General features: G+C 40.8%; 1 protein-coding gene across 1 annotated transcript in view; it reads right to left on the bottom strand.

The window, feature by feature from the left end:
- EFCAB5 (EF-hand calcium binding domain 5) overlaps positions 1-15,723 on the bottom strand; it is a 175,739-nt gene that overhangs the window by 25,994 nt on the left and 134,022 nt on the right. Inside the window, exons 16-19 of the mRNA XM_011940850.1 lie at positions 8,043-8,332; positions 6,312-6,481; positions 5,595-5,823; positions 3,603-3,755 (exon numbers count right to left, since the gene is read on the bottom strand). Of these exons, the coding sequence (XP_011796240.1) occupies positions 3,603-3,755; positions 5,595-5,823; positions 6,312-6,481; positions 8,043-8,332 (842 nt within the window). The remainder of the gene's footprint in view (positions 1-3,602; positions 3,756-5,594; positions 5,824-6,311; positions 6,482-8,042; positions 8,333-15,723) is intronic.

Genomic DNA, 15,723 nt, shown 5'->3' with positions numbered 1-15,723 from the left:
AGTGAGCTGAGATCCGGCCACAGTACTCCAGCCCGGGCGACAGAGCGAGACTCTGCCTCAAAAAAAAAAAAATCTCATTGATTTGTATATAATCGTGTTAACCCTTTGCCAGGTAAATGGTAATTTCCCCCAGTTTGTCACATGCAATTTAATTTTCTTTATAACTCTGGTGCAAGAAAGTTTTACATTTTTATCTAGTCAATGTATCAACCTTCCCTTAATTGTTCCAACCTTTGGTGTAAGTAGCAATCCTTCTCCAGACCAAGATTGTAAATGTTCTCTCAACCCTCATATTCTTAGCTATCCCGTGAAAATTAAAATCATTTGTCAAGTTTTTAAAAAATCATGTTGAGATTTTTCTTGAAATTTTGTTAAATTTATAAATAATTGTTGGAAGAAATTATATCTTTAAAAAATGATCTTCTTGTGGGAGAAAATCACGGCCTTCTACTTCATAAGAACTATTTATATCACTTGACATAAATTATAGTTTGTTTCATATAGGGCCTAAGGGTGATGGGATGAAGTGAGGAAAATGTTCCAGAGTAACAACATTTTTGAAATCCCTGAGGTAAAAGAAAATTTGCTTCCTATTACGAAATGTGCGATGTAAAACATTAATTGTAGTATTACATTTTTCTCCTCCTGAGAGTCTCTCCCCTCCTCTTCCCTCTCATTCAAGCAGAAAGTCTGTTTACTGCCTTAGAAAAGGAATGTGATGAGGTAGAAAGGGGAAATCACCGGCCAGTCTGACTTTCAAATTTTTCCAAAAGCCTACATTGCCATGACTTACCATAGCAAACCAGGCACCTGTGTTAGCTACTTGTCTCTCTTGAGACCCCAGGGAAATAAAAGACTGACATAAATACTAATAAAATACTGATTTCTTTGCTGGCTGTCAGCTGGGGGCTGCCCTTAGTGCCCTGGGTCTTTGTCCACAGCCCTGTGTATCTCGGGATCGGCAGTGGGGTGTTAAATCACCATCTTTCTGACTCTTCCTCCATCCTCCTGTCTCTCATGGATCATAACCAGAAAGGGTTCTCTGTTTTTAAGGGCTCATATGATCCAGGGCTCACCTGGATAATCCAAGATAATCTCCCCATCTCAAATTCCTTAATCTTAATCACATCTGCAAAATCCTTTTTGCCATGTAAAGTGACATACTCACAGTTTCCAGGAATTTGGACATGGACATCTTACGGGAAGGCATTAGTCTGCCTGCCGCAGTTACCTATTTAATAAGTTCGGTACTCCAAAGAAATAGACAGAGGTGCTTTGGCGTGATAAAGTAAAATACCCTGAATTTCATACCTAAGAGAATTTGAATCTGTTTTTACTCATCTATGGTTACTGTTAACAGAGCAGTAATTTTTTTCCTCTATGACTCTGTACCTTACAGGAACATGGGCTTGAGGTGAGGGGGAGTATCTCAGAATTTACTTTATAATTTGTATTAGGGTGTCACAAGGAAGCAGATTGCCCCAGCTGGGTAATTTAAAGGGAGTTTAATAAAGGAACTATTTATGAAGGCAGTGTTTAGAATCCCGACCTGGTAATAAGGAAGAGCTGTTACCATTCTTAGCCTGAAGAGGCGGGGAAATGGGGTGGGGGCGGGGGAAGCAATGACCAGAACCGACAAAGGACAGCTGTGTGGACGGGACTGCCTGATGAAAGGTGAAATGGCCTTTAGGAGAGAAACACAGCTAACCCACAGCAACCTGGCAGAGAGGGAGACAGAAGCACCAATGCCCCAGTTGCACTCTGCTTCTGCCCTCCAGTGTCCCGTTGGCAGCTGTCATTGGACAAACTCAAGCAGAAGCCAAAGGGCCAAAGAGCCCATGGATACTGGTTTATTTTTTGAGACACAGAGCAGGCTGGAAAAGAGAGAGAAATGTGAATCTGGAGGGGCTGCAGAAGGGGAAGAGGGAGGCTGAGGAAGTTATGATCGTTGAGTGCTTGAAAAGAGCTTAGCCAGGCTGTTCTGGTCTCTGTCCCACCATGATCTCACTCACAACCCGCTGCTGGGTGGCCCTTCTCTCCCCCGACTTTTGGCAGGATCTTCTTCACCACCATAAGACAGTCCGGGTCAGATGGGATGTGACCCTGGTGGCTTTGTCTGTGGACTCTTGATTCTGAACCTACAGCCGCTGAAGTCATGCTTCTTGCTGACTGCTTTGGGCTATTTTGGCCTTTTCCATGGTGCCCTATGTGTTGTTTCTCTTAAGGCCCTGACAGTATTCTTCTGAATCTTCCCTGGGGCCCCATGTGCTTTGAAGGGCCACTATAGCTGGGGCCCTTCAAACAGGGTGCTCTGCCCCAGCCCTAAGTGCCCTTGAAGGCTCCCAACCACACCCTCAATAGCTGTGCCAGTTACAAGGCATTCTCTGCCTCCATGGCCTGGCCACCCCACAAGAGAGTCCATGATTCTGCCCTCATTGACCAAGGCCTCATCAGATTGAGCCAGCCACTGAGGGAGGGAAGTAGGGACCTGGTGGGAAAAAGGAAAGAAGCAGCCCGGAGGGAAGTGCGGACATGCCTGCCGTGGGCCAGCCAAGGGCCTGGGAGACAACCAGGTGACACTACCACCTGACCAAGCACCTCCCAGAGTCATTCAGCCTTTCTGAAAGGAAAAACCTTTCCATCCACTCTCATCATATGCAAAATCCTAACACAAAGTATAAAGAAGCAAAGCAAATAGTCAGCAAGAATTTATGACATTATGGATAGGAGGGCTTAAAAAAATTGGTGTCATATAACTGAGTCCTTCCAAAACAGCAGCTCCTAGTCCCTTCCTACTCCACCCATATGATTCTGGTGAATGGTGCCCATTACTGTAAAGTCCACACTCTGGCCAGGGGTACATATCTCAGTATAAGTCAAAAAGAGTTTTCTGGCCTGGCACAGTGGCTCACACCTGTAATCCTAGCACTTTGGGAGGCCAAAGTGGCTGGATCATCTGAGGTTGGGAGTTCAAGACTAGCCTGACCAACATGGATAAACGCCATCTCTACTAAAAATACAAAATTAACTGGGCGTGGTGGCGCATGCCTGTAATTCCAGCTACTTGGGAGGCTGAGGCAGGAGAATCACTTGAACCCGGGAGGCAGAGGTTGAGGTAAGCTGAGATTGCGCTATTGCACTCCATCCTGGGCAACAAGAGTGAGACTCTGTCTTCTTTCTTGGGTTTTCCAAACTGGAACTTTTTACTGGATGCTTTTAGTAAGCATCTGACTTGCTCTGTGGAAGAAGCCAATCTTTAGCTGGAAGAACAAAACCAATGTACAGAGGGAAACAAACATGAGAGGTGGACAGATGAACACAAGAGAGGACTGATGGTTTCAAATCCCTGGATCTGGCCATCCTGAAAGATAGCTTGACTCCCGCCCTGTCTTCATTTTGGTCACATGAGTCAGTTAATTCTCCCTTTTGGCTAAGGCAATTTGAGGTGGATTCCTGTCACTCACAATCAAGGGTCTTGTATTGGGAAATTTGTCTTCAGTTAGACTAATAGCTAATTAACATGGTTTTCAAATATTAGCAAGAAATAACATCTAGACACTCGGCTACCTTGGAGAGATCTACCACTACTGAGCCTTGCCTACCTGGGCTGGGCTAGGCTCTACAAAGTACATAGTGATGGAAGTGATGTTGGATGTGACGTCATAGAGCCAGCCAATGCCAGTGATCACAATATGCAGAATGTGCTCCCGGCTGTGGACGTAGTGATAGGCAGCGCTAAAGACATTGGCAACACCCTGTAGAGACAGAAAATTCAAATAGCCTACTCTTTTTAAAATAGAAAAAATAATTAGTAATATAGTAATCGGATTACCTTTACCAGTAATTTAATTACTTCTTGATAATATACTTCCTGCAAATTATTCAGCAGTCCTCAAAGGGCAATGTTCCATGTTCTACTATAAAAAAAGGATCATCAAGAAATCAAAGGCATAGGCCAGGTACCGTGGCTCTTGCCTGTAATCTCAGCACTTTGGGAGGCCAAGGCAGGGTGCATCACTTGGTTAGGAGTTTGAGACCAGCCTGGCCAACATGGTGAAACCCTGTCTCTACTAAAAATGCAAATATTAGCTGGGCATGGTGGTGGGCGCCCATAATCTCAGCTACTTGGGAGGCTGAGGCAGGAGAATTGCTTGAACTCAGGAGCTGAGATCGCACGACTGCACTCCAACCTGCGAAACAGAGCAAGTTTCACAAAAAAAGAGTCAGAGGTGTAAAGAGAGAGACCCGCATAACTTTTTATGCTTTTGATAGTCATCCAGTGAAATTCGTGATATGTGCTAGTAGAGAATAGCATCAAAGGAACAAGATAAACTTTGAAATGAGAAAAAAAATGTTAAAAAGCCAAGAACGAACGCCAGTCTTAGGCAGGTGGGTAGGAGCTGCCTTGATCGGATGCCAATGTTAATGCCTGCATCTGTGCAGACATGGCCACTATCATCAGATCAACAGTATAAGACATGTTTGGTTCCAAGACCCACAGCGTGCTACATTACATAGTCCTCTTACAGGCATAAGAAGACCCTGTTCCACAGAGAAGGGATGGGAAATCCTTAGAACCCATATGTGGGCTTGTTGTCAAGAAACTCTAGGAATCACAAACTCTTCAAAATTATATGCCTTTTATCTTAGGACTCAAGGCATCTAAGGGTAACCCAGAAGCCTTTACCTCTCTCACAAGACTATATATACTTCACCTACTGATAACTTCATAGTCCTCCATTTCAATATCGTCACATAATTCCATGTCAGATGAGAATGAATTTTATTATTAAAAATATGTCCAGAGAAAGAGGTTCTACCACTTTCCTCAACTATCCACCCAATAAATGGGAAGAGAAAGTGAAAAATAATGGTAAATAAACATAAAGAGCCAAAGGCTTACAGGGCAACAAATGATAAGGGCATAGCAAGTTCAAGTTCCTAACTCGCTGCTATAGTCCACAGTTCATTGTCTCCATAAAGGCTTTCGATCTTCCTTTACTGCAAGTTCTATCCACAAATTAAATAAAAATGCTTGTAGAAATGGTCTAGCTATTTCATGACCTTAAAAGTGCCTATCATTTTGTGATCCAATTTAAAAACATGAATACTCAAGAAACATTTAGGCCTTTTTCTTTATTTTTCATCCTCAAAAATTATAACACTGAAATCAAGACCTATGGGGATGCATATCAGAGTTAGTACCATTTGTAGAAAGTACAAAAGATTTCTAGATGGATATCACTGTTAGTAAAACACAAATCTGTCCCTTCTAAAAGTTCATTCCCGCTTTGTGGGTCTTAGTGGTCTAATGGTTGGATTTCTGTTCTATAGCATAAAATTCTATTCCTGTGATAAATGCTATGGGACACATGAGGCTGAGGCATGGATATGCAACTGAGGCTGAAAGTCCTCCCATAAGTAATGGGGAATTTCTCAAAAGACTGAAACATACATTCAGGGAACAGGAGCAAGTATGATGATGTTATCTGTATACACAGCTTTACTCTCATCGGATTTCAGGTTTCACTCTTTAAAAAGTATTAGAAGGAGAGGCCATCCTACCATTGCTCTTGAAGACTTCTATGACTTACCTGATAGAATCTGATCTCATGAGGCAGAAAGATGTTTATTTCATGGGGATCTCTAAGGGTGTCAACAGCCAAGACCCCAAAGATCCTCATATATGCATCTTGAAGAGGCAGAGCCAGGAATGACCCATTACAATCATTCTTATTACGGGACTGGTCCCAGAAGAAGACGTTCCCGTGGTACTGAACTTGGGGAACATGGATCGGCTTCCCTTCATCCACTACTGTAAAGCTGAGGAAAAAGAGTACGAGGATGGGAGAAAGGCACAGGGAGAGACTTAGATTAAACCGTGGAGGAAGCTAGAGCGATTCTCTATTCACAATCTGTGGCATTATATGACCGAGCAGTGGACTCGATAAGATGACCAGTTTGGAGGTCTGACTTGAGAAAGACTTAAAAAAAAAAAAACAAAAACTTAGATGTGGACATAGAAAACAAATATAAACAGAACTCCGGAGACATAACTTATGGAGCAGGCAGAAATAATTGAGCTGATATTGTGAAGTAGAGTCCCTGTGTGGCGAATCGTTGCCAAAGAGCGAGCTCTAGAAATAGGTGAAATCATCCAGGACTGGAAGCCATCAGCTTCTACTCCAGAAGCACTGGTGACTTGAGCCACTTCTCTTTTGAGCAGCCAGCTGGGATCTTGATGCCAGTTTACTCAGAAAGGGAATTATTTTTTTAGGAGGGTAAAACCAACCTCTTCAAGACGTTCTTACCTGATTCCTTTCATGTCCCTGTAGAGCACTCTGTTCAGTACAAATAGAGCATCATCTAAGGTGCAAGCCACATTCCTCAATAGAACATTCCCTTTCTCAGGCAATAGTAGGTTTTCTTCTAAGAGGGAAATGTGAGCACTGATCTTTTTATTTCCATGGGCTTCAGCATCCTACGGCAAAACATTTCCGACCATGTGTTTGCCAACAGCCAAAGAACTCCCCTAATCATGTCCCCCTCACTGGTTAATTCATGCATCTGGCCCCAGCAGTTTCATTTTCCTGAATAGAGAATGCATATATTACTATTCATGGGCAGTGAGGAAAAAGTTGACACCATAGCTATACCCTAAATCAGAGTTTTAGTGAGTATAATGGGTTTCCTCTATGCCAACTGGACTGGTTTACCAGAAAAGAAAAACAAAACCAAAGAACTTTCAGGTCTACTCAAATTTAGAAGTTTAAAACTTGGATTCCTTTGACCTATAGTCAAATTGTCTGTGTTTCTATTAAAAGCGTTGATTTTAGAGAGCTGGGCCAAGAATATGCCTTCACTTCACTCGTATTTCTTGACCATCAACTGTGATGTGAATGTGAAAAAAAATGTTCTCAAGGAACTCTTAACACACTTTGTATATTTAAGCTATGTAATTTCAGGAAGGATTTTTTTTGGGCCCAAGATTGCAGACTTTCTGCAACTACTACTTCTGCAACTACAAATTCTCTGTACCTAAAATATTATTATTATGTTATTAACAATATTATGTGTCAATACATACATTAAACATATCCATAAATTGGGGACATGTGAGACACTTTCCTTGATATTTTTCTCCTCTTTCTACATATTTGGGTTTGCTTTCCATGCCCTTTTCTTTTGCCTTTATTCCTTCTTTCCACATACAAGATCACGGAGTCATTAACAAATGTGTAGTGAGATTTCTCTCAGGATACCACAGATCTCTGAAGCAAGCTAGAACAATGCCTCTTTTTCTTGAATGGTTGTCTGGTCCTGGTGCCCCATTTCCAATTACACTGGAAAATTCAGCCATTCAGGAGATGATTCCATTGAGCAAGTGTCACTACTTAGCTGAGATGACTGGCACAGGTTCCCTGGATCAGTGGAATCTATGATATATGTAGAAGGCAGCCGTGCTGTTTCTGCCTGTGAACAGCAGCAACCTGGGCGTCTCTGAGGAGGTGGCAAGGCTGTAGGCAGTGGCCCCTCAGGGCCATGTGTTCTAAGTGACAGGATTCTGCAGTAGTCTCAGCTTGCTTCTGGGAAATGCTGTGAAATACTGTGTGGTGTCAGACTCGATAATGAGTTTATGATTTAAATAGTTCCTTTTAAAACTGACTCCCAAAATACCATGCAAGGGAAATGTAGCTTGAACTGCTTGTACAGCTCCTTACTGATATTTTACATAATCTGTCTGTTGTCCATTCTAGGCTTATTTGACTCTGAGCAGAAATGAAATTAGAAATCCCAAGACATCTTTTCTACATCTGTCTTTTCTACCTTTCTACTCTGCTTCTATCTTGTCAACCAGCAGTCACTCCAGTTGCGCGTCTCCTAGGCTTCAGACCATTTGTAATGGACTGGAATGAATAAAATATCTATAGCAGCACCCAGTGATTTTTCAAGAGAATTCAGGATGCTCCTCTTTTGTGGATATTGAACATCGCCTACTGTGAGGAGATGTTTCCTCTCACATACCACTTTAGAAAACGTACCTGCGTGAGGGCCTTAAAGGCCTCACTATACACCGGCTCTAGGGACACTCCACTTGTCTCTGCAGCACGTTGGATTTGGTGCAGCCACTTCCACCTGGCACAATTCCTCAGACTCTCAATGTGGCTTCTCTCTAAAGCATTCATCAGAAATTCCACAACACTTTCCAGAACTTGGTCTTCATTGCCCCTGAGTTCAGATACAACCAATTCTATGTAATTCTGAAATTGTTTTGAAGACAATCTCACTTCGTGACCAGGGTGTGGCTTTGGAAATTGGATGTGTAGTTTAGCTAAAAGACACAAACACAAAACCAAGAACTAACCAAAAGTTCACTCATCAGTGGGGGGAATTTTCATTCTCCTCTTACGATGAACTGCCCTGGACGACTGCTCTCCTGGAAAACCAAGTTTATCAAAGATACGTATCTCTGAGCCCAATGGAATATTTTACAATGAATTTCTATGCTGAACTCAATATGACTCATGTGTCAACTTCTTTGTTTTTGTTTTGTTTTGTTTTGATTTTGCCACCTAGCCTGGTGAAACCTCAAGGTTTGCTTTGACTCCTTCCCTACCTTTGCCTTCCATATCCAATAAGCCACTTAATTCTATCCTGTTACTCTTTGGCAGTGTGGCCACTCCTCTCCTTTCTTACTTTCATAACCCCAAAGCCAGCTTTTATCACTTTGTAATTGACTTAACAATAGTAAATGCCCAATATATGTTTGTAAAATTAAATTAAAACACAACTTGCATTACGCAATTCCCTGGTTCAAAGTCCTACCATATTTGGATCCAGTCTATTTCCAATCACATCTGCCCCTAATACCATATAGGAATTATTTGCTGCAGTATCTCCATTCTACTCATGGTTCCTGACCATGTCTTGCACACTTATGTATTCACATCTCTTCTCTATTTTTGTAATTGTATAATCATGAACCTACTACCAAATCTGAACATTACCAGTAACATATATTGTTCTGTGATCGGCCCTATTCCATTCCCTGCCTCCCCACACCTCCCACTGATATCCTGAATTTGGCTTTATCTTTAGCTTTCTTTTAATTTTCCCAGTGTTATTATAGTTACATAACAATATATGTGTTTGACACGCACACACACACACACGCACATGCACACACACACTTCTAAACAATATGTGGTTGCATTTTTAAAATTTATTTATTTATTTGAGACGGAGTCTAGTTCTGTTACCCAGGCGGGAGTGTAGTGGCACAATCTTGGCTCACTGCAACCCGCACCTCCCAGATTCAAGCGATTCTCCTGCCTCAGCCTCCTAAGTAGCTGGGGTTACAGCTGTGCACCACCATGCCTGGCTAATTTTTATATTTTCAGTAGAGGTGACCATATTGACCAGACTGGTCTCAAACTCCTGACCTCAGATGATCTGCCCCCTCAGCCTCCCAAAGTGCTGGGATTACAGGTGTACCCACCGAGCTCAGCCAGTTTTTCATGTTTATAAACTTTAGAAAAAGGTTACCAAACTATGTGTAGTTTTCTGGGACTTACTTTTTTATTCAACACTATGCTACATATCTTCCATGTTGTTTATCTTTCCAACATATCTTTCCATGTTGTTACTGTAGCTATGATTCATTCATTTTCACCAGTGTATGTTACTATATGAGTATATCATTAGTGATTTAGTCTACTGTCAGTGGGTGCTTAAGTTATTCTCAATATTTTACTCATATGAACAGTGTTATGAGCATTTTGTAAATGTCTCCTGGTGCATATGTGCAAGATTCTTTGACAGTTGTTATAAATTAATAAGTCACAGGGTATGTACCCTTCCCCTTTAAAGTATAGTTCAAAGTTCCTCCTCCCTCAAGAAGACTTCTGTTGTGATTTATCCTTCTCTTGAAAGACAATAGCATCTATTCTACACCATTTATTTGACAATTAACAAATACTACCTGGCACTTGTGGACATCATATCATGTGTGAGCTTCTCATTTCTGTAGTTGAACATTTATTGATTTTTTTGCTCCTTAGCATCCAGTCACCTTTCTCTGAGTAATTGTATCTCTAACTTTGCTTTGGGGAAGCAACTTCATTCCCATCTCTGCTCATGTGTTTGAATGGGGTTCCATTCACAGTTCTAGATGTGGAGCATGTGCCTCAGGCTTAAGCCAGTCATGACATTCTATTCCTTTAACGAGAGTGGTTGGTTTAGTACAGACGAATGCCAGACTTTTTGATTGAATGATTAGGAAGAAGATACTTTCTTTTTTATTTCCACTGGACTTGAATGAAACTGTGAGCATGTGAAACTGGACCTGGTTACCACAAAGGTAGAGGCTGTATGATAGTGCAACTAAAACAGAAGACAGCAAGAGAAAGAGAAAGAACCAGACAGCTGTCCTAATGTCATTATTTGGACTCCCAAATCTAGTTGTGTCCTAAACTAGTACTGGACTTTTTCATTGTATGAACCAATAAATTCCTCTTATGTGTAAACACTTTGGGTTGGGTTCTCTATTACTTGAGCCAAAAGGATCTTAACTAGTACAATCCTCAATTAGATTAAAAGTACCTTGTGGATTCTTAATCTTCCATTTCTTCTTCTTTTTTCCCTTTCATTCTTTTGCCTCCTTGAACAATTTGATCCTAAAGTCATTAGGTGGGGCAGAGCAAGGTAAGCATCTGTTCCTGGTCAGGTGAAGTCAATGTGGCACCAAGCAGGATATCAGGGCCCAAATCTGTGCAGGGTTAGCTGGGCATGGGTTGTCAGAGCCTGAGCAGGGCGAGGAGGGTGTCTATGTGGAAGAGCAATCTTTGGCCCAGGTGGGTAAAGAGGATGGCCTTACAGAGAGGTGATTTAACTTGGGTGTCAGATTCCAAGCAGTACAAGCAGGGTATCCATATGAGACAGATGCCCAACATGAGGTGTTTAATCTTGAGCAGGGTGAGAAGGGCATCCAAATCAAGGGATGGCCTGGCCTGGGAAGTCAGAACCTAAACAGGGTGAGGAGGGTGTCTACATGGAAGGGCCATCCACATAGGTTGGGGGTCAGCTGAGCGTAAGGAGTCAGAGCCTGAGTGGATTGACAAGGGCATCCACATGAAAATGTGCCTTGGCATGGAGTGTCAGAGCCTAAGGACTATGTAAAGGACATCTACTTGGAGGGGGTGATCTGTTGTGGGCTATCAGAACATAAGCAGAGTAAGGAGGATAGCCATGTGGGAAGGGCCGATTAGTGCAAGATGTTAGAACTTAAATGTAGTAAAAAGGAAATCGGTGTGGAAGAGAGGACAGCAACAGTGATGGGAGATTAGTTCCATATACAACTAATGGATTCATTGGGGGACTGATCAAATAAATAAATATATTTAGGATAACACAGCCAGAGAAAACGGAACTACAAAAGGGAATGAGAAAAAACTAGAATGAACCCTGTTATGTTGGATTGGACTTGGAATTACCAGTGTGAACTCATGGTTTTTAATATTAGTAGACAGAAAGGTACGTGCAGATATAAATGTATACATGTATACGCACAGGTGTGCACGAGTGCATGCATGCGTACCCATACACACATACACACACACACACACACACACACACACACACAGTTTCTACATCTGTCCACTGAGAAATCTGAGAGAGGAGACTCATGAGTAAAGAGCACGTGTAGAACCCAGATGCTGGCTTGGGGAGATGGACGATTCCAGGGTGAAAGATGGGAAAATATAAGACCAACCTGGAAGATCTCTTTGTGCCAGAAAGCAAGGACATGCTCAAAGAATGAGGGATACATGTTAAAAGGATGCAGAAAATTGGCAGTTTTTTTATAAAGCTAAACATATATATTCCACTCCTAAGTATTTATTAATAAGAAATGAAAACATAGTCACCAGAAGATTTACTTAAGATTGTGAAGAGTAGCTTTATTTATAGTAGCTGAGAACTGGAAACAGCGCAAGTGTCCATACATTGCAGCCCAAGTGTCCATACATTGGAAAATGGATAAACAAACCATGGTATATTCATACAATGGAATACTCCTCGGCAATAAAAAGAAGCAAATTGCTGATACGTGTAGCAACATATTAAGACTCTCAAGAAAAATTATGCTGAGTTGACCAGGCCCAGTGGCTTATGACTGTAATCCAGAGCTTTGGGAGGCTGAGCGGGGAGGATCACTTGAGGCCAGGAGTTAGTGCCCAGCCTGGGCAACATGATGTCTCTACAAAAAGTTGATAAACTAGCCAGGCATGGTGGTGTGCACCTGTAGTCTCCCAGCTACTTGGGAGGCTGAGGCGGGAGGATTGCTTGTGCCCAGGAGTTCAAGGCTGCAGTGAGTTATGATCACACACCACTACACTCCAGCCTGGGCAACAGAGTGAGACTCTGTCCCCCTGAAAACGTTAAAAAATAAAAGTAAAAATTATACTGAGTGAAAGAAGGCGTACACAAAAAAGTACATAGAGTTTAAACTCTGTAAAAAAAAGGTGCATACTGTATAATTTCATTTTTATGAAATTCCAGATAATACTAAAGAGATCAAACTAATCTATGGTAGAAAATAGAAAAGTGGTTGCTTTGGAGACTGCAGGGTGGGCGACTGAATGGGAAAGAGGCGTGAGGACTTGTTTTGTTCTATATCTTTTATTTAATTATTATTTTTTAAGACATGGGTTTTTTATTTTTTTAAGAGATGGGTTTTGCGATGTTACCCAGGCTGATCTCGAACTCCTGGGCTCAAGCGATCTTCCTACCTCTGCCTCTCGAGTAGCTGGGATTACAGGTGTGTCACTGTGCTATTTGTTCTGTATCTTGATAGGAGTATGGGGTGCACAGGGCATGTATTTGTCAAAACTCAGCAAATATGCACTTAAAATTTGTACATCTCATTTTATGGAAATTTGGTCTCAAGAGGAAAAAACTTCCTTCTTTCCCTATGTGCAAAAAGAAAGAAAAAAACTGTTAATAAATATCGAACTCTAATTAATGATATACATGCTGAGGTATTTAGGGAGAAGAGTATTGACTTCTATAGTTTACTTAAAATGTGCTACATGCATTAAAAATAAGAGAGATGGAAGGATTGAGGGACAGGGAGATGAATAGACAGATTAAAAAGTGAGGTAAAATATTAATGAAGTGAGATAAAATAAAAATGATTAATTTATGTGGTGGGTATATAGGTATCGCTGTAAAATTCTTTCAGCTTTGCCGTGTTTGACAGTTTTCATAATGAAATGCTGGAGTTGGGCATGGTGACTCACGCCTGTAATCCCAGCACTTCGGGAGACTGAGGTGAGAGGGCTGCTTGAGGCCAGGAGTTTGTGACCAGCATGGGCAACACAGAGAGACCCCATCCATACCAAAAATTAGAAAAATGAGCCAGGCTTGCGACGCATACCTATAGTCCCGGTTGCTCGGGAGTCTGTGGTGGGAGGATGATCGCTTGAGTCCAGGAGTTGGAGGCTGCAGTGAGCTACAGTTGTGCCACTGCACTCCAGCCTGAGTGAGAGAGTGAGACGTGGTCTAAAAAAAAAAAAAAACAAAAAAAAAACCCACACCAAAAAAACCATGGGTGTGGGGAGGGGAGGACACAGGAGCCAGAGTGAAAGAACTCCCATTGTCTAAAACTGGGACAATATGAGTATCTAAACAAATAGTGATAGTATTGGATTATAACCCATTGAATAAAAAAGGAAACCATGAACACATACTGCTATAAATGAATAAATGAAAAGTTGACAAAAAGGAAGAATGGTTTATACGATTTCAATGGACACCCATGAAATACTTACTAATTACAAAGGGGAAAAAACAGCTTTAAAGTGGAGGGGCCTGACAGATATAATCTTAATCAACTGGTCAACGTTGTTACTATGGGACTTCTGATCAGATACAATGAGAAGAACACAGCATTGCTTCTGTGATATATTTCTGACAAAGATGAATAACCTGAATTTAACCATGGGGAAACAGTAGATAAATCAAAATGAAGGACATACTGCAACCAACTTAAAATCTTCAAAAGTGTCAAGGTTATGGAAATCAAAGAAAGATGGAAGACTTTCTTAGAGATTCTTTATTCTAGAGTTCCGGAGCAAAGGAATAACAACAGGAGTTTTATGCTAGCTACTTGTCCAGTTTTCAGTTTCTTTAAAAAACTCTTGTGTGCTTTTCAATGAGACTTTTAAATAACTATGGCTCTTAATTTTCATGGTTTCTGTAACTTTGTGACAAAAAGTATCACCAAAATGCTTTTTGTTGTTTTGTTTTAAAATAAATGTTTTATTACTTCCAACTGTAATTTTGCCTTTATTATTTTTAATTGATGCATAATTGTCCATATTTATGGGGTACAGAGTGTTATTTCAATACATGTACACAATATATAATAATCAAATCAGCATAATGAGCATATACATCACCTCAAACATTTATCACTTCTTTGTGTTGGGAACATTCAAAATCTGCTCTTCCAGCTATTTGAAAATATACAACAAATTGTTGTTATAGTCACTCTGCAGTGCTACAGAACGCTGTAACTTACGCCTCATATCTAGCTGTACTTTTGTATCCATTAACCAACCTTTGGATATCCCCTCTACCCTTAACCGTCCCTGTCTCTAGTAATCACTATTCTACTTTCTCGTTAAATAAGCTCAACTTTTTTAGCTTCAACATATGAGTAAGAACATGTAACATTTATCTTTTTGTGCCTGACTTATTTCATTTAACATAATGCCCTCCAACCTCATCTATGTTGCTTCAAATGACAGAACTTTTTCTTTTTGGTGGCTAAATACTATTGCATTATGTATATAGACCAAATTTTTTTATCCATTCATCTGCTGATAGACACTTAGGCTGATCTCATATCTCAGCTATTGTGAGTAATGCAGCAATAAACATGGGAATGTAGAAATCTCTTTGACATACTTATTTCCTTTTTTTTTGGATATATACTTTGAGTGGGATTACTAGATCATACAGTAGTTTTGTTTTCAGTGTTTTGAGGGACCTTCATACTGTTTTCAGTAATGGCTGTACTAATTTACATCACACCAACAATGTATAAGAGTTTCCCTTTGTCTGCATCCTCGCCAGCATTTGTTATTTTTTGTGCTAGGGTGAGATAATACCTCATGGTGGTTTTGATTTGTATTTCCCTGACTAGTGATGTTAAGCATTTTTTCATATACCTGTTGATCATTTTTATTTTCTTTTGAGAGATGTCTATTCAACTCATTTACCCTTTTTTCATTTGAATTATTTGATTTTTCTTTTTCTTTTTTTGGCTATTGCTTTGTCTGAGTTCCTTGTATATTTTGAATATTAATCCCTTGTCAGATGAATAGTTTGAAAATATTTTCTCCCCTTCTGCAGGTTGTCTCTTCACTGCATTGATTGTTTCCTTTGCAGTGCAGAAGCTTTTTAGTTTGAAATAATCCCACTTGTCTAATTTTGGTTTTGTTGCTTGTGCTTTTGAGGTCTTTTCCATAAAAAATTTGCCTAGACCAATGTCCTGAAGTGTTTCCCTTATGTTTTCATGAGTAGTTTCATAGTCTGGGGGTCTTACATTTAAGTCCTTGATCCATTTTAAGTTTTTTTTTTTTTTGAGACGGAATCTTGCTCTGTCACCTAGGCTGGAGTGCAGTGGCACAATCTCGGCTCACTGCAACCTCTGCCTCC

Source organism: Colobus angolensis, unplaced genomic scaffold (genome assembly GCF_000951035.1).
Source record: "Colobus angolensis palliatus isolate OR3802 unplaced genomic scaffold, Cang.pa_1.0 Scaffold193, whole genome shotgun sequence".
Taxonomy (NCBI): Eukaryota; Metazoa; Chordata; class Mammalia; order Primates; family Cercopithecidae; genus Colobus; species Colobus angolensis.
The sequence above is the reverse complement of the archived record's forward strand: the minus strand, read 5'-3'. Positions and strand labels throughout refer to the sequence as shown.